Source organism: Orcinus orca, chromosome 15, assembly GCF_937001465.1.
Source record: "Orcinus orca chromosome 15, mOrcOrc1.1, whole genome shotgun sequence".
NCBI lineage: Eukaryota > Metazoa > Chordata > Mammalia > Artiodactyla > Delphinidae > Orcinus > Orcinus orca.
This window is the reverse complement of record NC_064573.1, coordinates 67,142,653-67,164,481: the sequence shown is the minus strand read 5'-3', so window position 1 is coordinate 67,164,481 and position 21,829 is coordinate 67,142,653. Positions and strand designations below refer to the sequence as shown.

The window sequence follows — 21,829 nt, the reverse complement described above, 5'->3', positions numbered from 1 at the left end:
CCAGACGTACACATATAGCCTGGCCTCCTATAATTAGTTTGAGCCTCAGATTATTGCATTAAGTAAATATTAAGTTAAATGTAATAACCCCCTCCAATAATTTCTCTTGCACAAAAAAGTTTGCCAAAAAAAGTGTGTGTTTGTATATCCCCTCTCCAATATTTTCATGTCAAAGGGAAGCCCGTTTAGTTTTTCTGTAGTGCAGCTTAAAACCGAAGGATTAGAAAGTTGCCCTGCTTTGAATGAAACCACAAAATGACCTCCTAGGCCCCAGAATGTCCTAGCCATATAGAGATGGCTTTCTTGTAAGCAGTGCCCATTCTCCATTTGACTTTGGCTTAATTTCCCCTCCTACTGAAATGTTGGAGCGCTTTCATGGCTGAGCAAGGCAAAATTTACTACTTTTATGAATCTGGTGACTGCTGACGTCTGTGAAAGAGAGCTGGCTTTCCCGTTGTGTTTATTTCAGCATGCCCTCACTTCAGGAGGCTGTCTTGCCTCTATGTCTGGAACATCACCCACCGTACCAGTCTAAGAAATTAAATGCAATGAGATATGTTAATTCAACATTATGGCTTAAGAATTATATTTCCCGGACCTCAAGTGGACTTAAAGGTTAATTGATCAAACTTTATTGCTTCCTTTTTCCTTAGAGCAGGCATATTGAAAGTGATGGGTTTTTTTCCTGCAGTCATAACTGAGTGGCCTCGCTGACTTTGGTCTTGTGTTAAGACTTAAAAGCAGGCTCCATTTCCTCTGATTCTGCGTGTGCTCAGCTGGGGCCGAGGCTGCAATCACCACCAGAGCCGCTCCTGACATTTCCCGAGTTCACAGCTCTCCTCCGTCACAACCCAGATGTCAGTCTCTTTTTTTAACTATGAAGATTGTTTTTCCTCTTTGGCATTTGATCACGAACAGAAGAGATTAAGGGTTTTTTTCTGTGTAGCCATCTTACCAATAACTTCTCGGGGACCGAGCTCCCAACCTGTCGGCAGCGGTAAAAAGAAAAAATCGTTCCCTTTGTCAGAAAATCATTAGCAGGTTGGGTTGACAGGCCTCATTAGAACACGCTGCAGTGTCTTGCTGTGACCAGCCTGCACGGCTCCTGTCCACACACACGGTATCATGTCTCCCCTGTTGCCCCTTTCAGGTAAAGAAGCAGATTTTAGATGAAAAGATCTACTGCCCTCCCGAGGCTTCTGTGCTCCTGGCTTCTTATGCCGTCCAGGCCAAGGTAGGCTCAAAGAAGAAAAATGCATTCTTCCTGGGCATTAATGCATGTCACAGGATCACACTAGTCATCTGTTTCTTTGGATCTTCTAGGCTTCAGAGACTTTCCCCAGAAAGTGGGATGCTGTGGCACTTGTGGACTTGGGGGACCACTCTCACTGTTCCACTGCTGTATCATCTTGTGATAGTGTCTGTGTGTGTATAAACGATAAGTGTACAGCTTGATGAATTATCTGTGTAATCTCACTGTGCACACATGTTAATTATATTCACCCGGCCAACCTCTCTTTTTATTAACTAGGAAGAATGAGGTTATCGTCTCCAGTTTTGGTCAAACATGGCCTTGGGGTCAGAAAGGCCCAGGTCCTCATTGCAAACTCATCTTCTGAGGACCAGCGGCCCTATGCCTCGGGACCATGTCACACCTTGGGGACTGTCCTGCTTCATCCACCTGGATGGACGTGCTGGCTGTGCTTACGGTCGGGTACTGCAGGCTCTCGGCCCCACCAAGCCCAGCTGAGCTGTCTGGTGACCTGAGAGTCTTTCACAGAGAAATCGCTGCAGACTGGGAGTGGTGGGAGAGGGAGACCACTGGTCTTGTGCTTCTGTCCTCTCTGTTTTTATGAGATGCGCTACAGGGTCTGCCCGGGCTGCTTCATGCCCGTCAGATTTCCGACTTCAATCACATGCCACTTTCTCCTGATCCCTCTGCTTATTACCTTTCACTGCAGCATAAGATGACCTCAGAATTGGGACACCTGGGTTACTTTTGTGATTTTGCATAATCTTTTCAGTTATTATTTTCCTTTTTAGTTAGAGGTATCCATAAAGCCATTTCCCTGAAATTTTAGAGAAATTAATAAGACCCTCAACGTCTTAGCCCACTTTTTGGGGTAGCTTAAGATAATCTCAAAACTGGCCTGTCATTTGGAGGAGAAAAGGGTCTGTATGTGCTCGTCACACTAACAGAAGCATCAGGGTCATTTGATGACTCGTCTAATATTTGCTGAGTATTCACTGGCCTGAGGGGAGGTTGTTGACTCTGTCACTGATACAGACACAAGGTGAGTATCTGCCCTCAGTGATTTGCCCAAGGTCATTTGGGCAATCTTGGGTAAAGCTAAGGGCAGAATTCATGGCTTTGGGATTGCATTTTGTGCCTCCCCTATTCCATTATCCTGACAAATGAGTAATTGAGAAAACAGAAAAATGGGCCTTGATTAAACTAAAACATATGCTTCCTTTTATGCTTTGATTAAGAATATTAATAACAGGAAAAATGTGTCCTTTCAATCAGTATCGCCCTGACAGTGATGAAGCAGTTGTCACTTTCATTAAATCTGAGCACTTCCTGGCCCGGAACTGAGCTTCTCTCTAGCACGCCTTCTCCCCGGCTGAGAGGAGGCCCAGGTTCTCAAAGATACTACCTCTCTCTGAAGGGGTAGCCTTTAGTCTCAAAGGCTACATTTTCTTTGCATAAATTTTGGGCCACAAATTCAAAGGCCACCTGTAGAAAAAAAATAACTTTTCAGGGAACCAGCAGATGTTTGCTTAAACAGATTTCACTGTAGGAAAGCCCTCCTAATTTGGATCCTGCTAATTTAGAGATGAAAGTGATTCACAGACAGCATATGGGGTTCATATGGAGGAGCGTGCTTTAACTGTTTTTCCCGGTGTAAATTGTCAGGAACATACAAATAAAGGTAATCTATGGCTTCAAGTCTGCATTTGGGAAACTAAGGATTATTATAACATGCTTCCAGTTTCTAGGACAGCTGTTAATATTAATAGGGTGCCTCTGATTACAATATTGATCAGATCTTACACGCCTGTAGCGTTTTACAGTTTTACAAAGTGTTATAACCTGAATATTTCTTGCAATACTCAATGGAGTCTTTTCTGTAAGCCAAAGAATTTAAGGCTCAGAAAGGACTAATAATTTGTCTGAAGTCACAGTACTTCATGTTAATTTTTTTTTTTTAATAAATTTATTTATTTTTGGCTGCGTTGGGTCTTAGTTGCTGTGCACGGGCTTTTCTCTAGTTGCAGCGAGCAGGGGCTACTCTTCATTGTGGTGCACGGGCTTTTCATTACGGTGGCTTCTCTTGTTGCAGAGCACAGGCTCTAGGTGCGCAGGCTTCAGTAGTTGTGGCCCGTGGGCTCTAGAGCGCAGGCTCAGTAGTTGTGGTGCACGGGCTTAGTTGCTCTGCGGCATGTGGGATTTTCCCAGACCAGGGCTCAAACCCGTGTCCCCTGCATTGGCAGGCGGATTCTCAACCACTGCGCCACCAGGGAAGCCCGATATAAATCCTTTTTTAAATGGAGTTTGTAGCCCACTTCTTAATGGACAGGATTTGAAGCAGAATGGAGCTGGAGAATGGAGCAGGGGTGAGAACCCTAGTGTCTGGATTGCATAATTTAGCACTTGCTCTTGCCCTCACTGTGAGAGGGGTCTCTGAGTACGACACACTACCTTTCACTAAATTCCAGGTTCATTTATATGGTCACATCAGTACAAACTTTTCAGTAAATCATCCTGGTTCCTTCCATTATATTCCATTTCTTTTCTTCCACAACCTTTCTGAGACAGATAGGAAATGTAAAAGTGTGGTGGGGAAAGTGAATTGAGCTCATTAACACATGGGATGTAATTACTCACAAATGTATTCATTACAGTATTTCAGCTGTTCAACTGATATAGACAGTTCATTCCAAAGCATAAAGAAACAATTACCCTTAAAGCATAAATACAGATATTAATCACATGGTTCAGTTAACAAGAACCATATTTCTTAGTAGGAGTTTAGGTTTTTGTTTTTTGTTTTTTTTTTTTTTTGCGGTACGCAGGCCTCTCACGGTTGTGGCCTCTCCCGTTGCGGAGCACAGGCTCCGGACGCGCAGGCCCAGCGGCCATGGCTCACAGGCCCAGCCGCTCTGCGGCATGTGGGATCTTCCCGGACTGGGGCACGAACCCACATCCCCTGCATCGGCAGGCGGACTCTCAACCACTGTGCCACCAGGGAAGCCCATTTAGGTTATTTTTGAATCAGAAATATAGGCTGGTTTTTTTGGCCCAGTCATGTGACACACCAAACCATCTTGCAATGTCTTAAGCCACCTGTTGGATTTTATATTGACAATTTGGTGTTTGAAATGTGTTCTTATTAAAAATGACTTTGGGAAAGAATGGTATGTAATTCCCCAATCTTGCAGGGCTGGCCAGCAGATTCCTAGTGTTCAGAGAGAGAAAAGACTGGTGGGAGAGGAGGCTTGTTGTTTCCTAGTGCTCTTTGATGCTAGTTAGGGGCAGAGTGCCAAAAGGCAACTAAGAAGTTGGGTATATGTAAAGTATAGGTAGAGTGGCAAGAGTTGAGGCTGGAGAGGTCTGCTGGGGTTCAGATCATAAAGGGTCTTAACTTTATCCTGTGGGGGATGCAGAGCCAGTGAAGGGTTTATATTTTAGACAGATCTTTTGGTGGCTGTGTGAAGGACAGATTGGAGTAAACCAGTTTGGAAACAGGGAGACCTGTTAGAAGGCTGTGGTGGTCATCTGGCTGAGACTGTGGGGTTCCTAACTTGGGCAGTGGTCAGTTGGATGGGAGGAGACTAACTTTAAAATAATCCAGGGGGAAAAATACCCAGGAGGTAAAAGTTGATATAAATGGTACTATCCTCTGCATACCCCTTTCTGGGGGGCTTATCCTTTTACAAATGGGTATTTTCTCTCACTCAATGTCAATTTTGATATGTATCGTGTTGTACTTGTCGATGTAGCTCATTGATTCTAACTGCTGTATGGTAGCCATTGATGAATAAGCCTAATTTATTTTTCTATCCTCCTGAGGAGGAGGTAGGTTTAGTTTCTGCTGTTTCCCTATTATAAGCAGTGCTTTACTGAGAACTCTTTTATATGCTTCCTTGTGTACCTGTGCAAAAGCTTTTTCCCCTTAAGGTAGATTTCTAGAAGTAGAATTGCAGATATATCCCTGAATATAAAGAACTCTAAGGTTTCTAAGAAAAAAGGAGAAAAATGGGAGCAAAGGGTACGAATAACAGGCAATTTATAGAGTATGAGAAGAATCCGTAACTACAAAAAGATGCTCAATCTTATTAGTAATCAAGAAAAAGAAGAATTAAAGCAACAATAAGGAAACATTTCAAACCCATGAGATTGACAAGGATTAATATAGGATGGATAAAGAACAAGGTCCTACTGCATAGCACAGGGAACTATATTCAATATCCTGTGACAAACCATCATGGAAAAGAATATGAAAAAGAATATACATATATGTATAACTGAGTCACTTTGCTGTACAGAAAAAATTGACACAACATTGTAAATCAACCTCAATTGAAAAAAAAAGAAAGTAAAATAAATAAATAAATTGAATAGAAGCTCTGAGCTCATTTCCATGCAGGAAGAGACTGAATTGGCATAAGCTCTGTGGGGTGATGGGTACGGTAGGCGCCTGTCAGTGAGGAGACACCCCCTCCCCGAGTCCCCGAAATTCCACTCCTAGGCCGCCACTCTAGGGGAAATCCTGCATAGCGCACCCTTTTCACTTAAAACTGTCAGAAGAGAGTTCTTAAAGTACTCAGTTTTTTAAACTATTGAACTGTATTTCATAGAACAGAGGGGCTGTGGTTTATTTAAATATCTTTTTTTGTTGTTTTGTTTTTGTTTTCTTTTTTTTAATTGAAGTATGGTTAATTTACAATGTTGTGTTGGTTTCAAGTGTCCAGCAAAGTGATTCAGTTATACATGTATGTATATATTCTTTTTCAGATTCTTTTCCGTTATAGGTTATTATAAGATATTGAGTATAGTTCCCTGTGCTATACAGTAGGTCCTTGTTGTTTATTTAAATATATCTTTATTGGTAGATACTTAGGCTTGTTTTTCTTTCTATTACTTTTCTATTTAAATGGGTGCAGTGAACATCCTTGAGTACGCCTGTTGGGGCACATAGGAACAACATTTGTCTATGATAAATATCAAGAAATGGCATAAATGGGTTGAAGGATAGGAACATTTAAAGTTTAAATAATGCTAAGTGAAAGAAGCAGACAGGAAAGGCCACATATTGTATGATTCCATTTGTATGAAATGTCCAGATGAGGCAAATTCATGGAGACAGAAGGTAGGTTGAGTGGTTGTCAGGGGACAGGAGGAGGAAATTAGGACTTACTGCTAATGGGTAAGGGATTTCTTTTTGAGGTGATGGAAATATTCTGGAATTAGACAGTGGTGATGGTTGTACAACATTTTGAAAGTACTAAAAACCACTGAATTATATGCTTAAAATTGTGAATTTTATTATGTAAATTTTATCTAAAAAAATTTAAATAGTTATGGCCAAATTGCTCTCCAAAAGTTCCTAATTTAACTTCTACCAATAGTGGTGAGAATATCTGTTTTTCCATATCCTCATCAACAGTGGTTGCTATCAGCCTTTTAAATTTTTGCTAATTTGACAAAAAAGTAGATTTTTTTTAAAGTTTTCATTTCCTTGATTACCACTGGGGCATCATTTTCATAGACTTATCAGCCATTTGTATTTCTTTCCTCTGTGAATCAAGTGTTTATGACTTGCCTGTTTTTTCCACTTTATTGTTTGTCTTTTTCTAATTGAGTTATAGGACCTATATATTATAGATATTAATCTTTTATCTTTTTTTACATGTCAGTCCTTTTCGTGTTTTGAGTGACTTTTGGAATGACTTCACCAACTTAATATACACATGTTCTTCTATATTTTATTCTGGTATTTTTATGGATTTTCATTTATAGGTTTAAGTCTTTAATCCATCTGGAATTTAGTGACTGGTGTGCGGTTGGGATCTAACTGTTTATTCTATATATGTATTGATTAGACCTTTATGTTTTGTGAAATCCTATTCAGAGCATTTGGTCTAATTTTTCGTACATATAAGCAGAGGAAAGTATTTGTCTCTGTTTAAGAAGTGACTCTGAGAGTCCTTTAAAAGGTGAACTCCCTTCTTGAATTTAAATTCAATTGGTTTATATCAGGGATGGATCCAGGTTTTGTGGGCCCTGAAGCTTATATAATTTAGGGTGTTCTTTTAATGCAAGAACACCAAATTATTAATATAAAATTAGGTACAGGCCCATGCAGGTGCAGAGACCTGAAACCCAAGCCTCATTAGCTTCCCAGCAAATTCACTCCTGCTTATGTTATTGGGATGCCTCTGTACATAAAATGAGGAGGAACAGCCATCTCCATCCATGGAGTGGTCTGACTTTCTTTTATATTTACCAGCCACCACAACTTGAGGATTTTCTTCTTCTTTTGTTTTTTAAAAAGACATTTAAGGGCTTCCCTGGTGGCACAGTGGTTGAGAGTCCGCCTGCCAATGCAGGGGGACACGGGTTCGTGCCCCGGTCCGGGAAGATCCCACATGCCGTGGAGCGGCTGGGCCCGTGAGCCGTGGCCGCTGAGCCTTCGCGTCCGGAGCCTGTGCTCCGCAACAGGAGAGGCCACAAGAGTGAGAGGCCCGCGTACCGCAAAAAAAAAATAAAATAAAATAAAGACATTTAAGAGCAGGCACATACCTCAAGGTGGCTTTAATGTTATAAGTGGAATTAGTCCAGTGGAGAAGTTCCTTCAGCAGTGTCTTTGCCACCTCCCCAGTGCTCAGATGTAGCATTTGATCAGTGGAGTAGCTGGGAGCTCAGTATGACAATGTGGATCATTAATCTTGCAAGCCTTTGGAGCCTGAATTTACAGCTTTCATTTTGCATATCTGCTTGCAAAAGCACTAGAGTTTGGTCAGCACTGTTGAGAGGTTTGCAAGTACAACTCACAGGGCTTTCTTTATCATCCTCCCCCTTTAAGAATCTGACAGGCAAAGAGTAACCAGTATCATTATAAATAACGTAGCTGATGACAGTGATACCTGACTCATTATGAGCTGGGCACCATGCAAAATGCTTACCTGACTGTCTTCATCCTCGTCACCCCCCAGGCGGCAGGCACTGTTCTGACCCTTGCTTTCCAGATGGGGAAGCTGAGGTTTAGAGAGAGGGTGCCTGACTCGGGGCCTCAGGGGATGCTCCAGAGCCCGCCCGCCCCCTGCCCCCCCCCCCCACTTCAAAATCCTCCAAGACAAATGCTCTCGTTTGACAAATTAGGAAACAGACTTGGAGAGTTGACATGACCTGAGTTTTTAATCTTTTGACATCAGGTTGTATTGAATGCTGTGTGTTAATCATAGTTTTAAAATTTTTATGGGTCGGGACTTCCCTGGTGGTCCAGTGGTTAAGACTCCACGATCCCAATGCAGGGGGCAAGGGTTTGATCCCTGGTTAGGGAACTAAGATCCTGCATGCCTTATGGTGCAGCCAAAAAAATTAAAAAAAAAAAAATTTCTGGGTATTTCATTTAATCCCCACAAGAATCCTATAAGATAAATACTGTTGTTATTCCCATTTTACAGATGAGAAAACAGACACAAAATTTCTAAGGTCACAGCTAATAAGTGAAGGAGCTGGAATTGAACTTTAAGCAGCCTGCCTCCCATACCCCCTCCCCCCCAATTTCAGGCTGCTACCTGTACTCTCCGCAGAGAGTACTGTTAAAGCTCATACAGTTCCTGACTTATTACACCCCCCTGGCCTTTCAGAGATCCAGAGAAACCAGTTTCCTTCTTTTTTTTTTTTTCTTAATTTTTTTGGCCACACCGAACAGCATGCGGGAGCTTAGTTCCCCAACCAGGAATCAAACCCATGCCCCCTGCATTGAAAGCGTGTTGTCTTAACCACTGGACCACCAGGGAAGTCCCTCCTTCAAGTTTTTTAAATGAAGAAATGCATAGACAGGGTTAAGTATTTAAGTTTGACCAGTTAATTTTTTAAACTGAAAAAGCAATGCACTACAATTCTGTTATTTGCAAGGTAATTATGAGATTCATAAGAGATATTAATCCTCGGGGCTTTTATAGAAGGGTAGTATGGGAAGAAGTCATGATTTACAGTTGATGATGAACATCTCTTCAATCTCATGAGTGTCGGAAAACTCACCAGAAATCTAATTTAAGGTTCTTTGGGAATGAGAGTAGGCCATGTCCTCACCTAATTTGGTGGGATGTAGAGCCAACAGCCTTGTGCCAGACCTTTCTTTTGTTTTTCCAATGTTGGTGGCAAAAAGGATAAATGTTTATAGAAGATAATACTAAAATACTGAGCTTTGCTGTTTTGGGTCAAAAGAAAAGCCACTGAATGCTGATTGACAAGAGATAGGCTTTGATCTTCTATATATTTTATGGTTAGTTTCTTTTAAAAAATTCCTTCAATTCTGATTATTTCCTGGTCAGACTCACTTTCTAGGAAAGGGGTATTTGTTTGTTTGTTTGTTTTTTTATAAATTTATCCATTCTATTTATTTTTGGCTGTGTTGGGTCTTCATTGCTGCACGCAGGCCCTCCCTAGTTGCAGCGAGGTGCGCAGTTTCTTATTGTGGTGACCTTCCCGCTGCAGAGCAGGGAGGGGTATTTGTTTTGAAATCAGAAAATAAACTTCAAGTTATTGTCCCTGGTGAGTACATTAAAATGCAGGCCCCAGAGTGATTTGCTCTGCAGCTTCAGGAAAATCTGTTAACATTTTACTCATTTCTTTGTCTGTACGATAGAAATGACAGTGTTGGCATCAGATTTTTCCAAAGCATTTTTCAGAGCCTTGATTGAAAGGTATTAAAAATATTGCTGGCATTATCCCTAGCTCCCACCTATCAGTTGGCTCCAATTACCAGCCACTTAGAAGCATTTATAGGTAAGACTCTTATCACCGGTTGCTAATCACAACTTACACAGTTATGTTTTGTTGTCTCCTTTCAAAAGCTGTTTTGGTAGTGACAGCTTCCTTCAGGAGTTAGAAAACTTGGCCACATTTCTCTACAAATGTCACATTCTTATTAGCATGTCACCCATCCATCCCTTATGGGATTATGCGACTCTGTTCACAGATATAATCAGTTTTGTATTTTCATCCAAGGATAACAAACTAGCAAGGTTGCAATCTTGACTTGTCATCAGAATTAAATTGCTCCCTGGAGCTGGGAGGGACAGAGGCTGAGTCGACCTGTTCAGAAACGCAGTTGTCTTTAGAATCTCAATCCCATGCTCTCCTTTTCCTCTCCTTCCAGTATGGTGACTACGACCCCTCTGTTCACAAGCGGGGATTTTTGGCCCAAGAGGAATTGCTTCCAAAAAGGGTAAGAAGTCAAATTCCCTGTTTGGGAAGACATACCAAAGGACCGGAAGGAATATTGGACGTAGGTGGCAAGAACATTTTTATAAATGTTTTGTAATCAATCTCGAATAATGATCTCTGTTAAGAACATTAAAAAGCAAAGGTTCGTGGGATTCATTTGGGGTTGCCAGGACAGGCATGGCCTGCGGATGGTCCTTTCTTTAAAGATGGGGGAGCTCAGTGATTCCTAGGGAGGGGCGTGGAGCAGCCTGAGTTCAGCCTGGGGAAATGAGCTGTTTGCAGCTGTGCGGGCGGGGTGGATAGGGATGAGTCGGGGTGGGGGGGGCGGGGGGGCATTGTAGCTTTTAATCCTTGGTGGTGTTGTCTTGTTCATTAGCCTCAGAAGCAGTCCTTCCCTCCCTTTTGCTGCTTCTGATTTTATAGCTCCGCTCCCCTGTCATGTGTGATAAAGGTCTGCTCCTCACCTTCCCCTGACTTTACCTGCTCCTCTGATGATTTCTGCAGAGGCAAAGGCAGCAGCACATACAGCCTGGTCCACGGCTGGCCCGATATTAGTGAGCTCTGCTCCTGAGCAAGGTCCTCCCCCTGGGCTCTATGGCCCAGGAAAGAGGGGTGCTGCCAGGCAAGGGGAGCCCCGCGGCCTGAGAAATGGTGCAGGTTTCCGAGTTGTGACTCAGGTTGAACGGTGCTTATTTACACACCCACCTCTGCATGTGACTGGCTCCCTGTATGTGGCTTTTTAAAAATAGCTTTGCTGTTTTGTAAAAATGATGCATAATTATAAAAATACCAAACAATACCAGAACTTTCTTCGTGTGTGGGTTTTTTATTTTGCTCTCTTTTTTGCTAGGTAATAAATCTGTATCAAATGACTCCAGAAATGTGGGAGGAAAGAATCACAGCCTGGTACGCAGAGCACCGAGGCCGAGCCAGGTGAGGCTGCTTCATCACTGATTTATATTACCTTATGGGCCTTTTTTTCTTTTTTAAGGAACTACAAAACTGGGATGTGTTTGTTGAACAAAATGCAGTACCGAAGTATACAGAAGAAAAAGGGAGAGCTGGCAGCAGTGCTGGTCTTCGGTATTGTGTGTGTCCTTCTTCTGGTGCGTGGGGGCGTGGGTACTTACTGCCTGTCAGGATGTACAGACCTACTGCATTCAGTGCTAATTTATGTTCATTTTAAGAATTCTATTGAGTCCCTCCCATCAGGAAGCGTGCACAAACCTCTTAGATAGCCTCATCCACCAGAGGGCAGACCCCAGAAGCAAGAAGAACTACAATTCTGCAGCCTGTGGAAGGAAAACCACATTCACAGAAAGATAGACAAAATGAAAAGGCAGAGGACTATGTACCAGATGAAGGAAAAACATAAAACCCCAGAAAAACAACTAAATGAAGTGGAGATAGGCAACTTTCCAGAAAAAGAATTCACAATAATGATAGTGAAGATGATCCAGGACCTCAGAAAAAGAATGGAGGCAAAGATCAAGAAGATGCAAGAAATGTTTAACAAAGACCTAGAAGAATTAAAGAACAAACAAAGAGAGATGAAGAATACAATAACTGAAATGAAAACGACACTAGAAGGAATCAATAGCAGAATAACTGAGGCAGAAGAATGAATAAGTGACCTGGAAGACAGAATGGTGGAATTCACTGCCGTGGAACAGAATAAAGAAAAAAGAATGAAAAGAAATGAAGACAAGGCTTCCCTGGTGGTGTAGTGGTTAAGAATCCACCTGCCAATGCAGGCAGGGGACATGGGTTCGAGCCCTGGTCTGGGAAGATCCCACATGCCGCAGAGCAACTAAGCCCATGCACCACAGCTACTGAGCCTGTGCTCTAGAGCCCATGAGCCACAACTACTGAAGGCCGCGCTCTGCAACAAGAGAAGCCATAGCAATGAGAAGCCCGCGCACCGCAACGAAGAGTAGCCCCCGCTCACTGCAACTAGAGAAAGCCCATGTGCAGCAACAAAGACCCAATGCAGCCAAAAGTAAATAAATAAAATAAATAGAGAGAAAGAAAGAAATGAAGACAGCCTAAGAGACCTCTGGGACAATATTAAACGCAACAACATTCGCATTATAGGGGTCCCAGAAGGAGAAGAGAGAGCAAAAGGACCCGAGAAAATATTTGAAGAGATTATAGTTGAAAACTTCCCTAATATGAGAAAGGAAATAGCCACTCAAGTTGAGGAAGCGCAGAGTCCCGGGCAGGATAAACCCAAGGAGAAACATGCCAAGACACATAGTAATCAAATTGTCAAAAATTAAAGACAAAAAAAAAAAAAAAAATTAAAGACAAAGAAAATTATTGAAAGCAACAAGGGAAAAATGACAAATAACATACAAGGGAACTCCCATAAGGTTAACAGCTGATTTCTCAGCAGAAACTCTACAAGCCAGAAGGGAGTAGCACAATATATTTAAAATGATGAAAGGGAAGAACCTACAACCAAGATTACTCTACCCGGCAAGGATCTCGTTCAGATTCAACGGAGAAATCAAAAGCTTTACAGACAAGCAAAAGCTAAGAGAATTCAGTACCACCAAACCAGCTCTACGACAAATGCTAAAGGAACTTCTCTAAGTGGGAAACACAAGAGAAGAAAAGGACCTACAAAAACAAACCCATAACAATTAAGAAAATGGTAATAGGGACATACATATTACTAATTACCTTAAATGTGACTGTATTAAATGCTCCAACCAAAAGACACAGGCTCACTGAATGGATACAAAAACAAGACCTATATATATACTGTCTACAAGAGACCCACTTCAGACCTAGGGACACATACAGACTGAAAGGGAGGGGATGGAAAAGGATATTCCATGCAAATGGAAATCAAAAGAAAGCTGGAGTAGCAATACTCATATCAGATAAAATAGACTTTAAAATAAAGAATGTTACAAGAGACAAGGAAGGACACTCCATAATGATCAAGGGATCAATCCAAGAAGAAGATATAACAATTACAAATATATATGCACCCAACATAGGAGTACCTCAATACATAAGGCAACTACTAACAGCTATAAAAGAGGAAATCGACAGTAACACAACAATAGTGGGGGACTTTAACACCTGACTTACACCAATGGACAGATCATCCAGACAGATAAGTAATAAGGAAACACAAGCTTTAAATGAGATAAGTAATAAGGAAACACAAGCTTTAAATGACACAATAGACCAGATAGATTTAATTGATATTTATAGGACATTCCATCCAAAAACAGCAGATTACACTTTCTTCTCAAGTGCGCTTGGAACATTCTCCAGGATAGATCACATCTTGGGTCACAAATCAAGCCTTGGTAAATTTAAGAAAATTGAAATCATATCGAGCATCTTTTCTGACCAGCGCTATGAGATTGCAGGATACAAAATTAATGCACAGAAATCTCTTGCATTCCTATACACTAATGATGAAAAATCTGAAAGAGAAATTAGGAAACACTCCCATTTACCATTGCAACAAAAAGAATAAAATATCTAGGAATAAACCTACCTAGAGAGACAAAAGACCTCTATGCAGAAAACTATAAGACACTGATGAAAGCAATTAAAGATGATACAAACAGATGGAGAGATATACCATGTTCTTGGACTGGAAGAATCAATACTGTGAAAATGACTATACTACCCAAAGCAATCTACAGTTTCAATTCAATCCCTATCAAATTACCACTGGCATTTTTTACAGAACTAGAACAAAAAATCTTAAAATTTGTATGGAGACACAAAATACCCTGAATAGCCAAAGCAGTCTTGAGGGAAAAAAATGGAGTTGGAGGAATGAGACTCCTTGACTTCAGACTGTACTACAAAGGTACAGTAATCAAGACAATATGGTACTGGCACAAAAACAGAAATATAGATCCATGGAACAGGATAGAAAGCCCAGAGATAAACCCACGCACCTATGGTCAACTAATCTATGACAAAGGAGGCAAGGATATACAATGGGGAAAAGACAGTTTCTTCAGTAAGTGGTGCTGGGAAAACTGGACAGCTACATGTAAAAGAATGAAATTAGAACACTCCCTAACACCATACACAAAAATAAACTCAAAATGGATTAGAGACCTAAATGTAAGACCGGACACTGTAAAACTCTTAGAGGAAAACATAGGAAGAACACTCTTTGACATCAAGATCTTTTTGATCCACCTCCTAGAGTAATGGAAATAAAAACAAAAATAAACAAATGGGACCTAATGAAACTTAAAAGCTTTTGCCAAGCAAAGGAAACTACAAACAAGACAAAAAGACAACCCTCAGAATGGGAGAAAGTATTTGCAAACGAATCAACGGACAAAGGATTAATCTCAAATATATAAACAGCTCATGCAGCTCAATATTAAAAAAAAACAAACAACCCAATCAAAAAATGGGCAGAAGGCCTAAATAGACATTTCTCCATAGAAAACATACAGATAGCCAAGAGGCACATGAAAAGCTGCTCAACATCACTAATTATTAGAGAAATGCAAATCAAAACTACAATGAGGTATCACCTCACACCAGTTAGAATGGGCATCATCAGAAAATCTATAAACAACAAATGCTGGAGAGGGTGTGGAGGAAAGGGAACCCTCTTGCACTGCTGGTGGGAATGTAAATTGATACAGCCACTATGGAGAACAGTATGGAGGTTCCTTAAAAAACTAAAAATAGAATTACTATATGACCCAGCAATCCCACTACTGGGCATATACCCAGACAAAACCATCATTCAAAAAGACACATGCAGGGACTTCCCTGGTGGCTCAGTGGTTAAGAATCTGCCTGCCCATGCAGGGAACATGGGTTCAATCCCTGGTCCAGGAAGATCCCACATGCCGCAGAGCAACTAAGCCCGTGCGCCACAACTACTGAGCCCACGTGCCACAACTACTGAAGCCTGTGCGCCTAGAGCCCATGCCCCGCAACAAGAGAAGCCACCCTAATGAGAAGCCTGTGCACTGCAACGAAGAGTAGCCTCCGCTCACCGCAACTAGAGAAAGCCCGCGTGCAGCAAGGAGGACCCAACGCAGCCAAAAAATAAAATAAATAAATATTTAAAAAAAAAAAAGACACATGCACCCCAGTGTTCATTGCAGCACTATTTACAATAGCCGGGTCATGGAAGCAACCTAAATGCCCATCAACAGATGAATGGATAAAGAAGATGTGGTACATATATACAATGGAATACTCAGTCATAAAAAGGAACGAAATTGGGTCATTTGTAGAGACCTGGATGGATCTAGAGACTGTCATACAGAGTGAAGTAAGTCAGAAAGAGAAAAACAATTATCATATATTAACGCATATATGTGGAACCTAGAAAAATGGTACAGATGAACCAGTTTGCAGGGCAGAAACAGAGACACAGATGTAGAGAAAAAATGTGTGGACACCAAGGGGGGAAAGTGGTGGGGGCATGGTGGTGGGATGAATTGGGAGATTGGGATTGACATACATTCACTAATATGTATAAAATAACTAATAAGAATGTGCTGTATAAAAAAATAAAATTCAAAAAAAAGTTCTATTATATGCATATCCCATAGCTTTTGCATCCATTCCTCTATTGATGGTATTTGGAGTAGCTATAGGTCTTTCACTTTTACAGAATGTTCTGCAGTGTACAATCTGATATCATTATATAATTGTATGAGTAGTTCTGAGGATAGATCTTTTAGAGGAGTTGCTGAAGCAAAGGATGTGAGCATTTTGCGTCTTGACAGGTGCCTCCAAATTGCCCTCTGAAAAGGTTGTACCTATTTACAAGCCCATCGGCTGTGTGTGAAAGTCTTCCCCCCCCATTCTCTCCCCAACACTGGTTTTTAACCAATCTAATTTTTGTGATCTAAAAGATGAAATTTTGTATCTTAAATATTAATTAGCATTTCCCCAATCACTTTAGGAATTGATCATCTTTTCATTAGCCTTTAATATTTTTTTCTCTTCTTCAAATCAACTTCCTATCACATGTTGTTGTTGTTGTTGTTTTTTGCGGTACGCGGGCCTCTCACTGTGTGGCCTCTCCCGTTGCGGAGCACAGGCTCCAGACGTGCAGGCTCAGCGGCCATGGCTCCTGGGCCCAGCCGCTCTGCGGCATGTGGGATCTTCCTGGACCGGGGCATGAACCCGCGTCCCCTGCATCGACAGGCGGACTCTCAACCACTGCGCCACCAGGGAAGCCCACATGTTGTTTTTAACTCTTAAAGAAGTATACCGAAAAGTGGACAAGTCGTAAATATACCACTTGATGGATTCTTATAAAGTGAAAACACCAGGTAACACCAGGTGACAAGAAAGCACGTGCCCCCGATCACTCCTCCCCAGAGGTAACCACTCTTCTGAATCCAGCTCCACGGATTAGTGTTGCCTGTTTTAAACCTTGTATAAGTGCAATCAGACAGTTTCTGTTATTTGTGCCTCACTTCTTTTATGCAGCATGATATTGTGAGATTTCGGTTTGTGGCTTGTAACGGTGGTTTTTTCCATTTTTGTTGCTGTGTAGAATTCCACTGTATTCATAGACCACACATTATTTATCCATTCCACTATTGATGGACATTTAGGTTGTCCCATTGTCTCCTGGTTTTTGCTGTTACAAATAACATCAAACAATTTTCCAAAGCAATTGTATCAATTTACCTCAACAACGTGTGTGATTTCAAGTTGCTCCACCTGCTTGCCACTGCTTATCCTCTCAGGTTGAGTTTTTTAAATTCATTTGAGACCATTTTGAGATGGGAGAGAGGGAAGAAGGCAAGGTCATAGGGAGAATTGAGTTAAGATATTTCAACACTGTACCTATCTGGGAGTTTTCTGCAAGTCATTGCTACTTCAAGAGCTTCCTTTAAGTCTGACTCACAACTTAGAAGTGGGTGAGCTGGCTTGGGTTTGACAGCCTGGATAGCTCTTGCCCTAACCTCTAGCAACATCCAAAGGATTAAAATCAGGAAGGTGCCTTAACCTCCAATAACACCCAAAGGAATAAAATCAGAAAGGCAGCTCTCAGGTAGCTTGCAGAGAGAGATACATCATTACCAAAACCTTCTAGGTGAAGAAGGTACGCAATTAGATAAAGCAACAGCTTACGTAAAGTTCGAACATACAAATCCATTTGAGGGAGCAGATGTACTATGTGCTTTTCTTGAATTACTGAAGCCGGGTGTCACTATTTACCAAGGGTAAAGCGTGAAATTGAAGCCAAGAGACACTAATGAATCGATTCCCTTGTTTTCATGGGGACGGGAAATTCTGCTTCACCTCTGTGTGGTGTGGTTAACAGACTTGGGATTGGGCAGAGCTTGGCTGGTAGCTGCCTGGCTCGCGTCTTCCCACAGTTTCGAAGCTCAGCTCGGTGTGCGCCGCCCTCCAGATTTCTCATTTCCGTGCCAGTGACGGTGTCTTTCATTCTCCTTGCAGGGACGAAGCTGAAATGGAATATTTGAAGATAGCTCAGGACCTGGAGATGTACGGTGTGAACTACTTTACAATCCGGGTGTGTAGAAGCCTCTGCGAGTTCCCTGTGTGTGGGTGGAGACTGAATGAGGGCAGACTGTTAAAACGGGTCCCTCCCCATCCCAGGGCGGTATTCAACAGTTCAGGGGAAGAGGAAGGGGAGGGTCTAAGAGCCTCATTTTCTATATTGGGACTTAAATTAGATCCTAGGTGATTAAGTATCAGTGGAGCCCGGGAGGGCCTGGTCCTATCAGGGCAGAAACCTGTCTGAATGCTCTGGTGTAACATTTGATTATCTCTGGCTCTGTGAGATCCGGGTCCACAGGGAACACCTGTAAATACTTTCTTCCCCCAGGACACAAGGAGAGTAAAGCTGCCTTTACAGATTACTGATTTGTTTGGGTGGGGACTCTCCCTGGCAGGCTAATTGATTTTCTATGCAGACCATTAACAGTCCGCTGTCCTCTGGGAACCCGCTGCTCCTGCACCGGAGAAGCGTTTGTCTTCAGCCCCTGTCCGGCCTTTCAAGCATCTTTCTCCTGAGGCTCTGCTGCTGGTCTCAGCTCCTCCCAAAGGAGTTCATGCGATTTGCTGAAGTATTTCATTCCCGGTTCCAAACTGTAGATGAGTAGACAGTAAAACAGCCATCATTATAGTTAAGGCTTGCTTTCCTTTTCAGGGTTTCCATAAATTTTGTATTAAATTTAGGTAAATTGAAACACATGTAAAATATCCTAGGGATAGCTTTCTACTTTGTTTTCTAAATACGTATTTTTAATGGATCATTTGCATAAAATAAGGCACGCTGACAAATTATGTCATTTTTGTATAGTATACAAATGCCTAAAAGATTTTCCCTAATAACGCCAAAGGTTGTTTTCTAAAGTTTTATTAATTTGTATTTGCTAATTGTTTGGTTTCTTTAAGGTCAGACTCATTTGACACATTTCTGTGGTTTTGTCCATATGACTCCTCTTGCTCCACCACCTACATTCTAGAAAACTAGTATTTTATAACCTTTCAAAACCAGCTTCTTATGAGGGAATATTTCTACAGCAGACTAAATTATACTATTTTGTGCGTGTGTGTCTTGTATTGCGCGATAGATGAGGCTAATGGATATTTTAGTGTCTTTGTGTTAAAGTTCCTGAAATTTCACCATCACCTAAGGAAGACGTGTGCTTAAAACAATTTGAAAGGGGCTGCTTGAGTCCCCACTTCTCTGTTTATTCTCTAGAACAGTTGGAGCCTCATGATAGGAGGCAGAGGGTGCAATCCATTTTTTAAAAAAACTTAAGCTAGAAACATAATGAAACGTCTTGTTTTCCAAAACGTACTATAGATTTTTAAAGCACAAAGCCTCACTTGTGTTAACACAGTGGTTTTAAGAGCCCTGCAGATGAGCAGACGACTCTCCCTCCTGGTTTGGTGATCACATCTGACTTCAGGTGTTAGCTCGAGTAAAAGATGTATCTCAGAGTGCTCACTCCTCCTCCTGATGCCTGCTGTTAGCCTTGTACTTCTCATCACAGTCCCGGCACCTTCTCAGTTTGCAGACCTTTTTTCCTGCCCTGGAGTCTTGGGTCCGTTTCCTTGTTGTCAGCAAGGGGTCAGGTGTGGGGAGATTCCCCCCACTGCCGTACGAGGACCAGACTGCAGCACAGGGCGATGGGCCTGCAGCCCGAAGAGGTGGCTTCCAGGTGCACACTGGTCAGTGACATGGGGGCCCAGGGCGCTTGCCCTATGGGTGCCCTGGCTGCTGGCCGGACTGCCATCAGAGGTACAGCCTGTGTACAGTCTATCAATTAAAGTTTTACACAGCTTTATTGGGGTACAATTTATATATAATTCATTTTGATATATTTTTCCGATATTTTGTAGTAAAAAATTTCCAACATGCAGGGAAGTTGGAAGACTTTTACAGTGCATACCTACGTATACCCACAGCCTGGATTCTACAGTTAACACTTTATACTTGCTTTATCACATTGAAACTACATTTTAATGTAAAATAAGGCCATCTGATCCCAGCATTTAGAGTTTTCTTTCTGGTAGTACAATAACCTTTTCTTTTAATATAAGAGGTGTTTAATCCTACAAGTTTTTACTCTACATCTATGATAAGCCAGTTATTTAATTAGCGGTAACAGTGTTTCGATTACCTCTACTTTAGCCATCGAGCTAGTGACAGGAGCCCCCAGTGATCCTTCCGTGGGACACATGAGTAACGAGAATGGTATCATTTTGCCTCCACCTGCCCCAGTTCAGGAAGCTGGAGGCCCCCTGGGTTCTAAGACAACAGTGACTTCTGTTGGGACCTGTTGAAACTTGTCACATGTAACGGTCTATGCCAGGTTCTTTGGGAAGTTGAATAAAATCTTGAGCCTCAGCTGGAGGTGACGGTGGCTGTTCTTTGTCAAATCTACAGAATAAAAAGGGCACAGAGCTGCTGCTCGGAGTGGATGCTTTGGGGCTTCACATTTATGACCCTGAGAACAGGCTGACCCCCAAGATCTCCTTCCCGTGGAACGAAATCCGAAACATCTCGTACAGCGACAAGGAGGTAGGACCTGTCTGCAGTGTAGATGCCCTGGCGGCCCAGCAGGTTTTTCCCCATCTCTCCTCCTTCTGGAGCAGCCCCAGCCAGACCGCTCCTTGTTAGCAGCAAGATCCTTTAATTCCCAGGCTTTGGGTTTTTGCTTGTTGATCTTTATAGTATTTACAGAACAGTACTGGCATCCTATTTTCAAACAGCATCACTAAACCCCTCTGCTGACTAATGAGAGGCTGGGAAGCTCAACTGTCAGGACTAAAACCCGGAGAACAGTAAACAAACCAGAAAGTAACCCTTTCTTATTACTTGGCTTTCTATTTCTGGTGAGAATTCTCTTTGTTTTTTTATTTTTAAATAAATTTATTTATTTTATTTATTTTTATTTTTGGCCGTGTGGGTCTTAGTTGCTGTGTGTGGGCTTTCTCTAGTTGCGGCGAGAGGGGGCTACTGTTCGTTGCGGTGCGCAGGCTTCTCATTGTGGTGGCATCTCCTGTTGCGGAGCACGGGCTCTAGGCACGCGGGCTTCAGTAGTTGTGGCACGTGGGCTCAGTAGTTGTGGCTTGCTGACTCCAGAGTGCAGGCTCAGTAGCTGTGGCACACGGGCTTAGTTGCTCAGCGGCATGTGGGATCTTCCCAGACCAGGGATCAAACCCATGTCCCCTGTATTGGCAGGCAGATTCTTAACAACTGCACCACCAGGGAAGCCCCTCTGTTTATATTTTAAATGCGGTGTATATTAAACCCTCTCTCTGTGTCCAGTGCATGATTCATGCGGTGCAGAGATATGGGTATACACACACACACACCTCTCCATAACATGTATATGAATGTATATGTTTTATATATATATATATATATATAGTATACATAATGTATACATATCAGCAGTGATATAAAGGATATCAGGCCAACTTGCTTACAAGAATTAAAGAAAAATTAAGTTTGAATAACTCAAATGAGCACTCTAACTTAGAATTCAAATATTACTATATAGGATTGTGACTTTTCCCTAATGCTGTAATCCTATATTTATTCATTCTTTGTTAATTTTTTAAATTAATTTTTATTGGAGTATAGTTGCTTTACAATGTTGTGTTGGTTTCTGCTGTACAGCAAAGTGAATCAGTTAAACATATACATATATCCACTCTTTTTTAGATTCTTTTCCCATATAGGTCATTACAGAGTATTGAGTAGAGTTCCCTGTGCTATACAGTAGGTTCTTATTAGTTATCTATTTTATATATAGTAGTGTGGATATGTCAGTCCCAATCTCCCAATTTATCCCCTCCCCCGCCCTTTCCCCTTTGGTAGCCACATTCATTGGTAAGTTTAAGAGA

General features: G+C 41.8%; 1 protein-coding gene across 3 annotated transcripts in view; it reads left to right on the top strand.

Annotated features, from left to right (window-relative positions):
* NF2 (NF2, moesin-ezrin-radixin like (MERLIN) tumor suppressor) overlaps positions 1-21,829 on the top strand; it is a 77,988-nt gene that overhangs the window by 28,762 nt on the left and 27,397 nt on the right. For all 3 annotated transcript variants that reach the window (XM_004283744.3, XM_033412916.2, XM_033412917.2), the window contains exons 4-8: positions 1,151-1,234; positions 10,395-10,463; positions 11,313-11,395; positions 17,900-17,975; positions 20,364-20,498. In XM_004283744.3, the coding sequence (XP_004283792.1) occupies positions 1,151-1,234; positions 10,395-10,463; positions 11,313-11,395; positions 17,900-17,975; positions 20,364-20,498 (447 nt within the window). The remainder of the gene's footprint in view (positions 1-1,150; positions 1,235-10,394; positions 10,464-11,312; positions 11,396-17,899; positions 17,976-20,363; positions 20,499-21,829) is intronic.